The sequence below is a fragment of the Homalodisca vitripennis genome, chromosome 7 (genome assembly GCF_021130785.1).
Source record: "Homalodisca vitripennis isolate AUS2020 chromosome 7, UT_GWSS_2.1, whole genome shotgun sequence".
NCBI lineage: Eukaryota > Metazoa > Arthropoda > Insecta > Hemiptera > Cicadellidae > Homalodisca > Homalodisca vitripennis.
Genome location: NC_060213.1, coordinates 70,220,859 through 70,237,114, shown reverse-complemented (window position 1 = coordinate 70,237,114; position 16,256 = coordinate 70,220,859). Strand labels below are relative to the sequence as shown.

Here is a 16,256-nt window from a genome sequence, read left to right as displayed (position 1 = left end):
AGTCTTGCTATCGAAAGGTCTCGCAAAAATAAAAAGTTATTAGTATTATTTGGTGAGTTCTCAATGTAGTGAATAAATTAAGAACAACCATACAAGCACTATCTTCAAAATTTGAACGCCTATATTCAAGAATAGGCATATATTCATCCCTGGGACCTAAGAATGTCTATGTCCAATTTCAGCACAATCGTTGAACAGTTTATGCGTGAAAGCAAAACAAACAAATAAAGACACTTTCCCATTTATAATATTATTAGTATTAAAATTCCAGGTAACTTTTCAGATCTTTGTTTTCATATAACTATCCTCAGACTTCAAAGAATATTTTACAAAATTAATTAATTTATTTATTTATTTATACACGGTTGTCACCATTTTTACAAAGTAATATAATAAATAGATCATGTTCCACAAGATGGCAATATATACAATCAAAACAAAACAAAACTTCATCTTAAGTGAATTTGCCTAATAGGTCAAGCCGTTCTCGAGATTAGCGTTCTCTTAGTACCACATTTATCTAGTCATTTTTATTTTTAAGACCTGTATGGTACTATATTTATTGGTATTTCCGTATGAACCAGAAAGAAGCTAGTATTCATTTTTACGTCAAATGTGCAGAATTGTTTGTTTTAATACTAATTGATACAAAATTCAGTAATAATTGAAAACGATTATTAACATTATTAAATTTCAATGTATTATAATACTGCCATTCATTTAATAAAAAAACTACGTTCAGCACGTAATGATTGTAATTTATAGATTTAAATTTACAGAAATAGAAGAGTTGGTAAAGGTGTAAAGTTTTCGTGTGTGATATATTGTTATGAGGGCTTTTTTCATAATTTTCTCTCATAACCTTCAAAACTTTGTTTTTGCTGAAAAAATGAATATTACGAACAAATTTTAATATATACTGTACTGGTACAATATACGTGCTTGTGCCTGCACATGCTTATTTCAGTTCTCCCATGACGTAGACTTGTTCGATATTAGCTCATATCTAAAACCGATACTTCACGTTTATACAAAGCATATCGGACAGTCTACAATCTAGCTATTGGGCTAACTACGTAATTGGCTTTGTTACCATTAAAACCAATAGTTTCAGATCTAAAAGTACTCTTGCACGCTAATTTACCACACAATATAACAGTTTCTTAATTGTGTATAAAACAAATTCTTAAATTTGTACGTATCAATTTAATAACATACACAACAAAGTATATTTGGGTTGAATGAATACAATCACAAAAACAGAACAACATTTAATTTATTAATATAGATGTTACTTTACACGGTTTTACTAGGGGTATATGTATGTACACTATTTATTAGTATAATCATAGCCTTTGGAACTGCGCCCAGACTCCCTTCTCTGCCACAGGCACTGTGTGCTGAGGGGAGAGCCTCATTTGGTCCACAGTCTTACCACATCTGACCAGCCGGAAGTTTGCCAGAATGTTAGCTATTAGTATTTTTATTTGGCAGGTGGCGAATCTGTTACCTGCAATCATAAACACTTAGTCAGAAATATTTAGAAATTGAAAATATCTCTCAGCTTTACAAAATCTTTACTGATACGTAATTAGCTATGCAAAAGGAAAACTGGGCAGTTTCATACATTAAAAACACTGTATAGTGCTGATATAAAACAGAGATTATATCAAACAAGAATCTGCAAATAGATTAATATATGTGTAGTAATTGTATAGGACAAATCTCATATTCGGCTTGCTGTGGACTACGACTTTAGGCGCAGCACCATTTGGGGTTTTGAAGAATTTGGTGTTCGTTATATATTTTGGAAATGAGGTTTTGTCAAGGAGTTAAAAGTAGACCCTAGTTTATTGAATTCTCTAGATTAAACCAAGGTTTTGACTTTGAGGGCCTTTTCTCACTTAACAGTTTGAAATACGACAAAAGGTGACATGAAATTGTTTATGGGAAATTTTAACTCTTGAACGATTTTGCCATTGGATTTGAGCTATGATTTCTGGTTTTCCCAATACAGAATTTGGGAGGTAAGCTTGCATCTGTTTTCTTAGCACTTCAATAAGTATGTTAGAATTTGTATATCTATAAATAAGTGAGTGATTGAGTCAGTCAGTTTCAAATTTATCTGTTTAAATATTAAGACTATCGTTGAAAAAGATACCAATGAAATTGTTGAGTTACTATTAGTTATTGAATTAATGGTGTTACCAATGCAGATGCGAGGACCGCCCCCGAAGCCGAGATGGGTTGCTGGGTGTCTTTGTTTGACGTTCTCAGGCAAAAACCTGTCTGGGTCAAACTTCTCTGGGTCAGGGTATATATCAGGATCGTGATGTAATCCATATACAGGTATAATAACCTAAAAGATTACAAATTTTAGTAACAATAATTTCAAGACTGACAGGTTAAAACCACAGTAAACCTTATTTAATTACTAAAAATAAATAAGACTAACTATGATTACCACTGAGCAATGCCTGAATTACTACACTCATATAACAAGTAAAAAGATTTACTCATCAGTTATAATTTTAATTTTCTTACGAACAGTGCATTATATTTTCCAACTTTTATTTTCTTTGCAGGTATCTAGATAACATTGCACCTCTATAAATAGTGTTCTTTTTGTACATATGTAATTCGAGTCTGTCAGAGATTACCTGGTTCCTAGTATTATACTTAATATTTTAATGTTTATGGGTAGTTCACATTAAAACTGTATGCTGGTGTTGGATTATATACGCTACTGTATAAAAATACAAAAATAATAAACGGCCAATTTCAGAAAACGGATGTATCACTAAATCTTTTGGTTTTAATTTGCACATAATTCTAATAGGTTTTTGCATTGAGAGGACTGAAAGGACATAAATTTAGTGCTGTGATGTAGTACCATACGATATAAGTATACGAATAAAATTAAACAAAATAGTTTTTTAAGTATCAATTTTAATAACTTTGTTATTCTATGTAACACATACAGTTCCGATAAAATTTTAATTAACTAATTTTCGTTGTTTTTTAACTTATTGAACTGTCAGTAATTAAACCAAGAAAATTTAAATTTGTTATATTACATATGTGAAAATATGTAGTTATCGCAAAATTCGAAGGAACTTTAGCCTAATCTAGTAGTAATAGTACTATGCATGGAAACGTGTTGTTGTTGGTCTGTTAATTTATTTGTTTCCATACATTTTACAATTTGTCTGTAAACACTTTCAAGTATTTTTGAAAAGGTTGCTAGTAAAGAAATTGGTCGATAACCAGAGATTCCCCTAACATGAGACTTTTGAGATCCCTATGTTTGAAGATCCTCCCCTTTTTAAAGATGAAGTTTTAATTTTTTTGAGTTATGATGGAAACAAACCATATCCTATGGAAGGGCTTTTTGAATACGTTAATGGTTTGTTGTATATTACTGCGAAATCCTATTAGTCCTTCATTTCCTTATAGTAATAAACATATCAAATATCTTCAAATAATGAAGTTAGTTAAACGTTCAAAAGTGCAAACAATTATTTTAATCGTAGCAGTAAATTTCCCCTAGCCCCTGATGTTTTTTATGCATTTTACTCTATGTAATGCTGCGTATTTTCTTTATCTTACTATTGAAATTAACTGTCATAATTTTGGGTAAGTTATATTTTTTTTACATTACGTCTGACTAAATCATGATGTTTAATAGGTGTGATCATAGTAATAAAGCATGTACTCGAATTACTGCAGGCTTCTATGTCAAGCGTAACGTAGCAAAGTTCATCTCCCGGTACATTTTAGAATACCCTGCTATGGCCTAATCCAATTACTCTTTATGTATGGAGTGATACTGTGGTAACTGTACAGAAAACTACTTTAGACTACTCTCAATGTTCCAAAAGACGGTATCAGAATAATACAAATATTAGTATTATGTTAGGTACGTATTAAATTTTTTGGAAGTTTGGATTGCTTTTCTGTGACCTTACAACTTGTCTTAAACGATTTTTATGGTCCAGTGTCTTCAGTTATGTTGATGAGTTCAATATGATCCGTAATTCAATTGTATCTGACAGATCGAAAGTAGATCTGAATGTGTGTGAATTTATACAGATAGATTAAGGTTCTCGATATAGTTAACTATTGCTGTGCAGTGTAACATTGTGGACAAAACACAAATAAAGAGATTTTGTTGTGTTTAGCGCATGTTTTTCTTTAAATGGTTACATTAATATCCTTATGCAGATTTAAACCTGAAGAAGAGAGGAGAGGAGGTATCATCTTTCAAAACGTTGAGTTGGTGTTTGTAAAACTTAATGAAAACAAATGTCCTCAATCTGCTATCCATTTAAATAATAATTGTTCAATATGAATATGAGCTAAGCTGGTTTCTGACATAAGTTTTAAACTAATATTCATGAATTAGTTTACCACATTCTGAGTCATAGATCGGAATATATACTTACTAGTAACTAATTCGTCCAAAAATCCGCCTCACACATATGATAACTTTATCTACTGTGCTACTTTTTAATCGATAGATACATGATTTACCACAACAAAGGCAAACCAGGTTAATGAATTTTGACATATACATACAAATGAATACCTTCTACCCTTTTTTAGTGATCTTCACCAGAAAGGAGGGTACCTAGCTATTTTTTAAACCAGGTATATTTTTCAAAGCAGAAACCTCTTTGGTCATTCATATATTTTTAAATTGTTCTGATTGCAGAATAGTGTTTCGTATGAGGAAGTAATACTTTTATCTTTTCTAAATTGAGGGATGTGATGGCATGTGTGAAGCTAATTTATTTTATTTCACTTGGGTAAAAAGTTTCCATTTTAAAAGTTTTCATATACCTTAAGAGTAAAGTTATTATGGGTTATAAGTCACATTCATGATCCAGGAGTGTGAAGACAATTTATACCTGCTTTATAATAAACATACGTTTTAACTTTTCACATTGCCCAATTTCATTATTTAAAGGTATTACTCACAATCTCACCCTCGCGTACTGGGAATGATTTTCCTCCGGCTTGGAGGATGAAGTCATTAGTACATTTTTTGGAGAACGACAGAACACTGTATTTTCTCAGCGTTTCTAGAACAGAAATATATAATATATTCATTACTCAAGTTTGGCAGCGTTTATACGTTATGAGATACAAAATTTATTCACAAAGTTGTTGTATGAAACAGTTTTTATGTCGCCTACATTATATTTTGCATATCTTTTTAAGCATATTTAAAATTATATGTTCCAAAGAACTCAAGGTGTTTTGTTGTTTTTATTTTGGTTTTAAGCATATGTACTCGTATAGTTATGTTTAAACTCAAATTTGTGATCCAACTTGTGCTTTTTTCCTTCACATCCGTCCACTTTTGACACACTCCTACATAAACTGTAGTAACTCATCCATACGACTAAATAATAGTATCTTATTGATTTGTTTGTTTGTTGCATTTAGTTAGTTCATAAAGGAATGCACAACAAAGTGTACTAAATTTCCATTTCAAATTAATAATAATTAAAATAATTTAGGTACTAACATTAGGATTATATCTTTTTCAAATTCAATTATTTATTTATAGAAAATTTTCCAAAGCATTGCTTAAAAATATTAAATACAACAAAATACTTCCTTTACAAATGTCAATCGCTTCCACAACTCCTGTAAAGGATAAAAGGTAGATAAGAAAGTATTTTTAAATCAGAATATCTGTGTAGAGCAGACCACACAAAAATAGTAGGATCGATCAACTAAATCTCCTCCCCCAGTACACCCTGTGCCAAACAATATTGTCAGTTTTACCTGTGTGGAAAATGTACTAATCTTTCTCATTATCAATATTTGATCTCATTGATCTACTTTACAGACAATTTGTAAAGCAAGCAGACAGTATATGGCCATAACCACATCATAGCGGAAACAGGCATTGCCTTAAATGCCATCGAACTACTTTGGTACGACTATTTATAGATCATTATTCATTTGAAATTTAAAATATTTTAGGCTATCAATAGGGTGCATTTAATATTTAGTTTAAAACCACTGGAATATTTGGATATTTAATAGTGTATATTTCTAAATATTAGTATAGCACAGTTTGAATTATGATTAAGAGTTTCTTACAAAACACTTTTTCATTGCTTGTAGAAGATAGAGCAGTCGACAATGATTTAATGAGATATACTGTCCCATATTTCATTTAAAACCAAATTATTACACCTCCTATCTTTCTTGTGCGATAAGATTAAACTGTGTACATTTATCAAAACACTTTTAGTATCTTGTGATATATACTTAGTAGGGTTGAAAAATTAACGTCCTTTTTAACACATGTGCAATACATTTTAATATGTTTCTTCAAGGTATGTACTGAGATTACTTTAACGTCAACCTGAAACTAATTTTTACTACAGTTGTGAATACAACGTAACTCACAATTATTGCTTGTTTGCTTTGTAGCTCACGTTTCTTCAATCTTTACCACATGACTGAATATGTTGAACAAATACTGCTATATTCTCCTGGATCAAATCATGATATGTTTATCGCGTTATGATTTTAAGATTAAATTAAAAGTTGTGTTTCAGGTGGAAACATATATTATATTAAACAATACTTTATGTGGTTGTAGTGCATGTAAAGCGTACCTTGCAAAACTCTGTCGAGAATGGGAAGTGAATTAATGTTCTCGAAAGTGAATGCATCCATCCCCTGAACTTCCTCCCTAACAGCTTCCTGGAGATCAGGGTTTACTGTTAACTCGTAGAGAGCGAAGCTGGAAGTTATAGAAGATGTTTCATAGCCGTCAGTGTAAAACGTGGAACTCTGCCCTATTATGTCGTCAAACGTAAAACCTGTAAAAAAACTCTTGTTACCTTCCTACAGTGATATCTTCCAGCTTAAATTTAAAAAATACTGTTCTTGTAGTGTTTAATTAACTAAAAACGTTCTGAAGGAAACAGGATTTTTCCGTATATTTGCCATCGTCCAGTGAAACAAAAAATCAGTAACACTACGTTTCGAGATCTGCAATCTGATCTCTTCGTCAAGTAAATAACTAAATTAATAAAGTGGGTACTTGATCGATGGATGCAGACGTATTGTGACCTGTATTCTGTATTTCACTTTTAATAATTAGTGTTGTGTTTAGTTTTATTAAGTGCATGTTTTAGAGTTAGTGGAGTTGACACACAACATGGTGGTTGTGATTCCTGACTTAGGTGTGTCACAACGCTCTGGTATGATTTGTTTATTTTCACAATCCTTCCATTGTCAAAAATAAACTTCAAACTAAAAACGTTCGATATAACAATGGAATATAATCCTGAATTAGTTTATACTTGCAAGAATTTTTTAAAGCTCACTTTATTTGTACTCAAGTCAATATTTTTATAGTACTATAGGAATAGCTAAAACAATAAAGACGATTCCAAGGAAACGTTAGGTATAAACCAGTCGGCCTTATTAGCATATCTTTAAGTCACGTGCCTTACTGTGGACTTAAGATCACGAAATGTGCTTATTCTTCTAACTATATTGATTAAAATTACACATTCATCTAATATACGTATACAGAAATGTTTACATATAACACTGTAGACAATGAGGTATTGTGGGAGAAATGTAGAAGAGAGTACTCATTTATAAGACTATTGTAGCTTTTTGTAATGCCTAATTTTTTAAATGTTATGTATTGTTGTGGTACCTACATTTTGATTCGTGCACCTAAATCTTACCTTCTTTTTTGTTATGCAAATTTATCAAGAACTGGATATAGTCATCTGGTGCCTTGTCTGGATTCCTTTCTCTGTAGTCTTTAGTCTGCCTGATTATACTGATGAAGAAATCCACTACTTCTTTGTTGAACAGACTGTAACAAGAAATTCAATCGATCAATTAATCGACACTTTTATTGAACTTTTACAGAATGGGGCCTAACAAATTATAAAGCATTTATGACTGGGTGCCTACATATTTTTTGAGAAATCTTACCATCTAAATAAATCTAAAACTGAAGCACTATCATGGATTATAGGCGGTGGTCCAACATAATTACATAAAATAAATGATACCATAAATACATCAATAAATACATACAAATACATTATAATTCACGAATATAATAGTTCCACACGCCACATTGAGTAAATAAAATATACTAATGATTATACCTCTTCTTGAAAAGTTTGTTGAAAATAGGAAAGTATGTAAATAAGAGCATCATGAGCGGGTTGTAGAAGGAACCACTCCACAACTTTTGCCCTTGGTTGTAGAACTCAGCATTTGGATCGGTAAAAGCATGGCCATCCAGACCAAAGGCACATTTAGCTACTGCATCTGACGTAAAAAGTCCAGCAACTTTCTGTACCTGTAAAACAAAATTCCTTACTTAACCATTACTATTATGATATTTTAAACATGTTCTAAACGTAAGGGTAATCTACTAAGTCATTTATTAATCATTATTCTTCAGGAATAAATAAAAATAATGAAAATTTTTTGGTATACCTCTTAAATTTGTGAGTGTAAATAATCTTCGTAACAAGAACATTAAGACTATGAGATTAAAGCATTTTTATGTTCTTAGACATGAAATAATAAACAGTCAACATGTTACTCCTTACGTTAACATCCTCATTCAAGTGTTTATCCATGTAGTTGTTGAAATCTTCGCACACACTCCGGATCAATGGGAACATCGCTTTGATTCTGGCTGGAGTGAGAGCCGGAGCTAGTAACTGCCGCATCGCTTTCCATCTGTGACAGTAAATCGCGATGGAGGTTATTGCATGGGTAAGGTTTAAAAATATATTATGCAGTTACAGGCAAGAAGTTGACATTTTTCTCTTAGGAGAAAAAGCTTATAAATTGCACTTAGTCCTGTAAGAACCTTAGCGCTGCTTCCGGAGTGACAGGATATTCAGGATGGGTAAGGTTAGGGGGTAGGGGCCGCCTCCTATCGAGATCCATGAGGAAGATTTAGGGCACTCATTTCAAAGTCATGTCTCCCCGGAAGAAGAATAGGCCAGCTCTGAACCAGCCTCTCCAGTCAAAGCATGCAGGGGGTGTCATTTTCTTGTTGATGATAGCAAGAATCTCTGATAGTTAGGGAACAAACCCCACCAAACTCCAACAGTCATCTTCCGCAGCATACTAGACCTATCGAATTGCCCTTGGACCCCAGAATATCGATATTTGCGGTTAGTGATGTGCTGCTCTTGGACATCCATAGATGTGCCCAGATTTAAGTGACGCATCGGTTTTTGCTGTGCATAGTGGTGGTTCAACTGGAAGGTATAAACCACCGAGAAGTAATACCTGTTCGGTAGTTTTTTAACATTAGAAAAATTGAGAAGTGGACAATATTTACTAGTATGTGTTGCTTGATATGAAATAATAATAATTATAATATATAACACAATTGTGAAATATACCATATTTCACAATGGATCGCTATCACTAACAATTCGGTAAATTCATATATTGATTACTCTTATTATTTTGAGTGGTTGAGTTTGGGTGAGATAGATGAATATGACTAGATGATTATGTATTGGTGAAAGATCATGGTAGACCTGATCGCTGAAAACACTAATAAGTTATACCGAGTAAAAAATAAGTAAGTATGAATAACGTCCGGGCCAACTTACACCACAGTCTTAGACCAAGCCATTTAACAAGAACCGTGGCCAGCGCATGCGCACCTCCACCCTTCCGTGGAAAGACACGTGTAGGTATACAAGTTGGACAGAAACGTATAGGTATCTATTTCGACAGAAACGTGTAGGTATAGTCGTTGGACAGAAAAGTGTAGGTATACACGTTGGACAGAAACGTGTAGGTATACATGTTGCACAGAAACGTGTAGGTATACATGTTGCACAGAAACGTGTAGGTATATACACGTCGGACAGAAACGTGTAGGTATACACGTCGGACAGAAACGTGTAGGTATACACGTCGCACAGAAACGTGTAGGTATACACGTCGCACAGAAACGTGTAGGTATACATGTTGCACAGAAACGTGTAGGTATACACGTCGGACAGAAACGTGTAGGTATACACGTCGGACAGAAACGTGTAGGTATACACGTCGCACAGAAACGTGTAGGTATACATGTTGCACAGAAAACGTGTAGGTATACATGTTGCACAGAAACGTGTAGGTATACACGTCGGACAGAAACGTGTAGGTATACACGTCGGACAGAAACGTGTAGGTATACACGTCGGACAGAAACGTGTAGGTATACATGTTGCACAGAAACGTGTAGGTATACATGTTGCACAGAAACGTGTAGGTATACACGTCGGACAGAAACGTGTAGGTATACACGTCGGACAGAAACGTGTAGGTATACATGTTGCACAGAAACGTGTAGGTATACATGTTGCACAGAAACGTGTAGGTATACATGTTGCACAGAAACGTGTAGGTATACATGTTGCACAGAAACGTGTAGGTATACACGTCGGACAGAAACGTGTAGGTATACACGTCGGACAGAAACGTGTAGGTATACATGTTGCACAGAAACGTGTAGGTATACACGTCGGACAGAAACGTGTAGGTATACACGTCGGACAGAAACGTGTAGGTATACACGTCGCACAGAAACGTGTAGGTATACATGTTGCACAGAAACGTGTAGGTATACACGTCGGACAGAAACGTGTAGGTATACATGTTGCACAGAAACGTGTAGGTATACACGTCGGACAGAAACGTGTAGGTATACACGTCGGACAGAAACGTGTAGGTATACACGTCGCACAGAAACGTGTAGGTATACATGTTGCACAGAAACGTGTAGGTATACACGTCGGACAGAAACGTGTAGGTATACACGTCGCACAGAAACGTATAGCTTTATCTGTCAGTTTCGAGAGGTAGCGACTTGTATTACTGGCGGGTGGACTTTGGAGTAGGCTGTACTAGGTCGAGCAACGAGAGGGTAAGCTATTTGCGAGCGGCTCAGTCCAATACTCTACCACAATCCTTTATCCTCCAATTCATTGGAGACACCTTACATGAAAATCCCTGTATATTGCATATATACTCTAAGAGTATTACTTTTGGCCTTTTAGCAAGAAAGGGTTCTTGCTGAGGTATGGCTCTGTCTTCTCATCCACACTGATAGAGTTGTCGTGGAAGCTGGAGAAGTCACTGATGAGCACCTTCTGGACCAGCGCAGGATCCCGCAGGAGTAGCATAGGTTCACGGAACGAGTATATACCTACAGCTGGGTGACCTTTCGTCTGACTGGAACATTAGAGTAGAATAATTCAAAAATTGTTTCAACAATGTTTGGTATTGATTGGCAGTGGTAATGATTGTTACGTCATACTATCATGCCTGTTGATTAATTTTACAAGTGATGCATAATACTTTAGGAGATTATAAAAATAGTTATCTCATTTACTCAGTCATTTCCATCGTTAGAGCTTAGTACTGAGTACAGATATGAGGATTATTTCACTTGTTTGTGTCAATTAGAGCCAAAGCTAACGTATGTTTAGTTGTGTTTGAAACTGTAAAGCTCTTTGTAGTAGTATAGCAATACATTGAAGGCTAAATCTACAAAAAGTTACTTCGTACAATTATATTTTTGTGTATTTATATTTCATATCAGTAGAGTTGATTTAAAGGCAAATAATTGGGTGGGTTGAAAGGGTTTCTTCAGTCTCTCAGATAACTTTTATGGCGTAAATACCATTACGTGCTCAAACCTTAACAATAAGATAAATTAAGCTTAGCTTATTCACAGTAAATTTACAAAATTTTGCTCTTGTTAATAAATATAAATATTTTCTCTCGCGGTACTTATGCAGGTTTAATACAAATTATGAACCAGATATTCACTTTTTCAAGGCTGTACCCATAAAATGCAAGTTGCAGCTCTTTCTGAAAGAAAATTAACATTGAAACTTAGATGACGCTATCCAAAAACAGTGAAATTTCTGATTCATACTCTATAAGTGTATACTTAAATTGGATTTTCTGGGTGTTTCCTTATAACAGTGGATATGAGGTATCCAGTAATTTTCCTAACGAAGATACTGACCCCTCTCTTGAATTTGCCTGCGCTGATACCCCAATCGAGAAAATATTTACATATAAATATATCAGAAACCAACTTCGATCAAAAAGATATAACTTCCGGTCCTAGTAATCTACTTCCGTCTCGATATTTACAGTTACCCACGCTTCACACGCAATTTGTAAGCTCTGCACGAGTATGAGCACTTTTGGTTGGAGTAAATTTTATTTCTGACAGCAACGTTAAGTTTTCCTTGATGCCACGATAAAGTTTATATTAATTTATGGAAATTGTAATTTAGTCTTGGTATTTGTTGTTCCATATTTGATTTTGCCTGGTTTCCTGAACAAGAATATATGTGTGTGTGTGTGTGTGTGTGTGTGTGTGTGTGTGTGTGTGTGTGTGTGTGTGTGTGTGTGTGTGTGTGTGTGTGTGTGTGTGTGTGTGTGTGTGTGTGTGTGTGTTCTTGTGCCTACGCCTTTCACGTAACAACAAAGATTGTGTTTATAACATTCTTTAATTTCATAGTAGAAGTTAGATAAATATTTTTTTATTGATATCTGCATTACAGTACTGACCAAAGAAGCATAGTTTATATTTTCTAAAGTTTATATTTTTACAAAAACTTTTAACCTATTTATCTGGCTATTTTCTTACTCTGTGCTGTGCTCAACAATAGTTGTAGAAAAGATCGAAATAAGAAATATTGTTTGCTACTATCAAGCTTAATCTATGCTTTCACACTATAAATGCCAAAAAATCTTAAATAGTTTTTAAATTAATTGAAGCTATGGTTATGCTGTCTTAAAGTAGTGTTTACACAGAACAGTTGATTACATTTAACAGGCTCTTACATTTTTTTAATCTCTTTAAAGCCTCAGCTCTCGGCTATGCTGGCTTGTTTAATTCACTGTGGCTGGTTTATTCCTGTATGACAGGACCTCCCCTGTAGGATTTGAACCCGTGATCTCTCAGTTAGAGTCCACTAGTCTACGGAGAAGGACAGGCTCTTACAATTAAAAATTTTTGTTTACTCTAATGCAACTTTAGGAAACAAGATGGTATTTTTCGCAACTTTGGAGACCAGTAGGGAGTATCTCGGAAAGGAGTTTCTAAATAAGAATACACCTATATTCATACTGTAGACCCTACCAATTTCAACTTGTAAAACGCTTGAAAGCAAGCAAACGAAGTCACTTTCGCATCTACATATGGCAAGAGAAGAGTGAGTTCCATTGCCTTTGGAGGGCCAAATTAAATATTACAAAGTGGGCAGAAGAGAGTGAAACAGAGCGCAATAGTCAGTAACTATTCCGAGTTCTGTGAAAGGCCGGCTTACTGATAAATCTCGCAGTGGACCAGCCGAGCGCTCTTCTTGAGCCTGAATGCGTCCCACAGGTGACCAACCCCTGGCAGGGCTCCTGGGGCAGTGTAGACTCCTTTAGATTTCCAGTAGTTGTTGTTGTGAGTCAGATACCAGTAGAGGAGAGTAGCCACTCCCACTACAGCCAGTAGGACCCACTCTAGCATGTTAACTCTGGAACATTATAAAACGTGTTAGGTATACAACATACATTACCAAAAACTTATTCTTTAGTATTTATAGTAACAAAAAAGCATTAGTAAAATTTCAATTCAACTACATCTTTGTTATGTGCCAAATTTATTGTTGAATATTATATCCAGGAGCTACATAACAATTTAAAAACTAAAACTACACTGTAAAATACTTATTTTCTTTTATAGCAAACAATAAACCTTTGTAGTTCATCTGCCTTTTCACAGGAGTTCCATTACAAAATCGTATTGTTTAATACAAACATAACACATGAAATTGGCATTATTTAACTGAATACCGGCTTATTTATCCTAGTGTCATTGTTTTTCTATTAAATAGACTTTTAAAATGACATGTCACAAGATAGGGTTGCAATTTGAAAATTTAAAGTTGCCCCCTCGTACCCTCCTTTGAAAAGGGGGAAAATTTGTTACATTATAATCCAAAAAAGTATTTTAATAAGTATGGTGAAGATTGTACATCGATATCTCGATTCGTTTGGAATATATTCAGGCGTGTCATGACTTAATTTACACCTGTATATAAATCAAATTAAAACGAAATTACAAATAATAAATATCTGGGTCCTAATCCCACTTGTTTATGTGGTGTCTGTCTATGCGTGGATGTAATACTGTACTATCGGGGCCCAGCCGTACTCCCTATTTGCTAATACTATATTCTAACGCTCAAAGGTCTTTGTTTAAAGTTCAGTTAAGGATAAATTTCAAAGAGGACAATTTGAAAGGATAACAGAGATACAGAAATTTCCCTAACTGTTTTGCTTTCACGCCGTGCAAGAATATAAGCAAACAAAGTAAAACATGATAAAGAACACATCTAAGAAATTAAACAAACAATTTGTAGATCTAAACCCTGAAATATACCGGTGATAAGAAACTAACGAAAACCCTCGATACATCAAAAAACCAACATATGATGCACATACCAAGAAAGGTAGGTTGAGACTAAAATGACACATCCCGAAACATGTGAGTCCGAATCTGTAAATTAAAACTGTGTATAGCAAATTTTTCTCAATTTGACTTAAAAAGTGGGAAATAAATTTTATGAATCATGAAATTACAAGGGAAGAATGTGTATCATTCCCGTTTCCGGATTTTCTGAGGAATTGAAGAGTAGGCAGAACTTCAGCATTTGTCTCAGTGTTGACGTTTTATTAGTACAACATTTGTCATGACTTGGCTTTGGTGTGGTCATCACTATGTGTTTCAGGATCTGATACTGGAGATAAGGACATCTTCAGCGTTCTCGAAAAGTCGTACTCTGCAACAACATTTATAAATATCCATGATCCTATCGTACACAAGTAGATTAATTATGATAAACCTATAATTTCCTTTCGACACCACACTCGTTTATCGCTTTCATATTCAAGCTACTCAGATTTCCATCTAGGCATAATATTTTTGAATGGCAATCCACAGCTGAATGTTAGAATGTGAACATTTATAAAGAATAATTATTTTCTGTAAATACTTCACCATTATAACGAAGCAGGTCTCTAAATAAACAACTGAAATACCATATGTTATATAGCGTATTAAAAAACATCTTTGAGGTTCTATATTAAACCGTTACCATCCTCATCTGCTAAATATTTCAAAAAAGTAAGGAGCCTCTGTACAGGTTAATACAATATTTTGTAAGAGCAAACATAATTCGCAAGGTCCAATTGAAGAATATTCGGAACATACACTAATTGTATTAACCAATGAAATATAGAATATGGATTCAGTACTTACCAGTATTTGATAGGGCCAATCAAGCATTGTTTGAAATGTCCACAACAATGGAACTAAACTGTTAAAAATCCAAATTTTACTTTGTTTCAGGGATAGCTTTATTAATTCAATTACTTCGAGACATTGGAAATTTAATATTGTAGAAACACATGGAAATTCAAGCAGTCCCCTTAATACTGAAAATATAAATCAGAGAGCGATACGTAGTTCAAAATAAATCGGGACTTTGAAAAAAATGGAAATAAGTAGTTTAATACTCTAAATGAAAGGATAAAGAGTTTGTATGTTAGACTAATATCATATGAAAGATAAAATACTTAATAATAGATAAACACACTTACCAAAGTTCCTTAAAGACAAGTATTCCACTTAGACAGTGTAGACTAACTCTAAACTGGCCGGGTAGTGATCGTTTATAGCCAGTTAAGTGAAGTGAACATTGAACTCGAAACCAATTGTGACTAAGCGTAATATCTTCGATGACTTGTCACTTGGAGCACTCGAGTTGTATTTATTTATTGTTATGTGTATACAAATACTCGAAAAACTATTTACTTTTAAATAAGATGACTTTTCAAAATGTACTGTATGTATTAATTTTTAAACAATATTGAAGGAAAAACTTATATAAAATATGATTTATCACATCAATGACTTTACTATTCTTGTATTAAAATTTTAACACTCCTGTGTTACAATTTTAACACTGAACATAAATTCGTTTTGAAGACATAAGAAACTTCAAATCTTATCTGATGAGTACTTTAATACTCTTTAAATAAATACCATTTCGGAAATTTTAGGTTTGCACGCTATAATCAATGGATTTATACGAGCTCTAAGAAGTATCACTAATAACTAAATAAGTTTCAATTAAAATGCTTCTGTACGGTAC

At 33.8% G+C, this 16,256-nt stretch overlaps 1 protein-coding gene across 1 annotated transcript; it reads right to left on the bottom strand.

The window, feature by feature from the left end:
* Nucleotides 1–1,256: 1,256 nt before the first annotated feature.
* Nucleotides 1,257–15,806, bottom strand: LOC124366543 (cytochrome P450 6k1-like). Its single transcript, XM_046823133.1, has 10 exons — nt 15,703–15,806; nt 13,377–13,574; nt 11,071–11,259; nt 8,619–8,751; nt 8,166–8,362; nt 7,731–7,864; nt 6,642–6,848; nt 4,981–5,084; nt 2,209–2,359; nt 1,257–1,510 (listed from the first exon to the last, which is right to left on the bottom strand). The coding sequence occupies exons 2-10, from the start codon at nt 13,565–13,567 to the stop codon at nt 1,347–1,349; spliced, it is 1,470 nt and encodes a 489-aa protein (XP_046679089.1). The 5' UTR covers nt 13,568–13,574; nt 15,703–15,806; the 3' UTR covers nt 1,257–1,346.
* Between the last annotated feature and the right edge of the window lie 450 nt (nt 15,807–16,256).

Bases quoted from the DNA above. Each gene is read 5' to 3' on its own strand.
- LOC124366543 (XM_046823133.1), bottom strand. From the start codon at position 13,567: ATGCTAGAGTGGGTCCTACTGGCTGTAGTGGGAGTGGCTACTCTCCTC. The intron at 6,849-7,730 runs GTAAGATTTAGG...GTTTTTTTACAG, and splicing joins TTTGCATAACAAAAAAGAAG to GTTTTACGTTTGACGACATA. The intron at 1,511-2,208 runs GTAACACCATTA...TTATGATTGCAG, and splicing joins CGGTCCTCGCATCTGCATTG to GTAACAGATTCGCCACCTGC.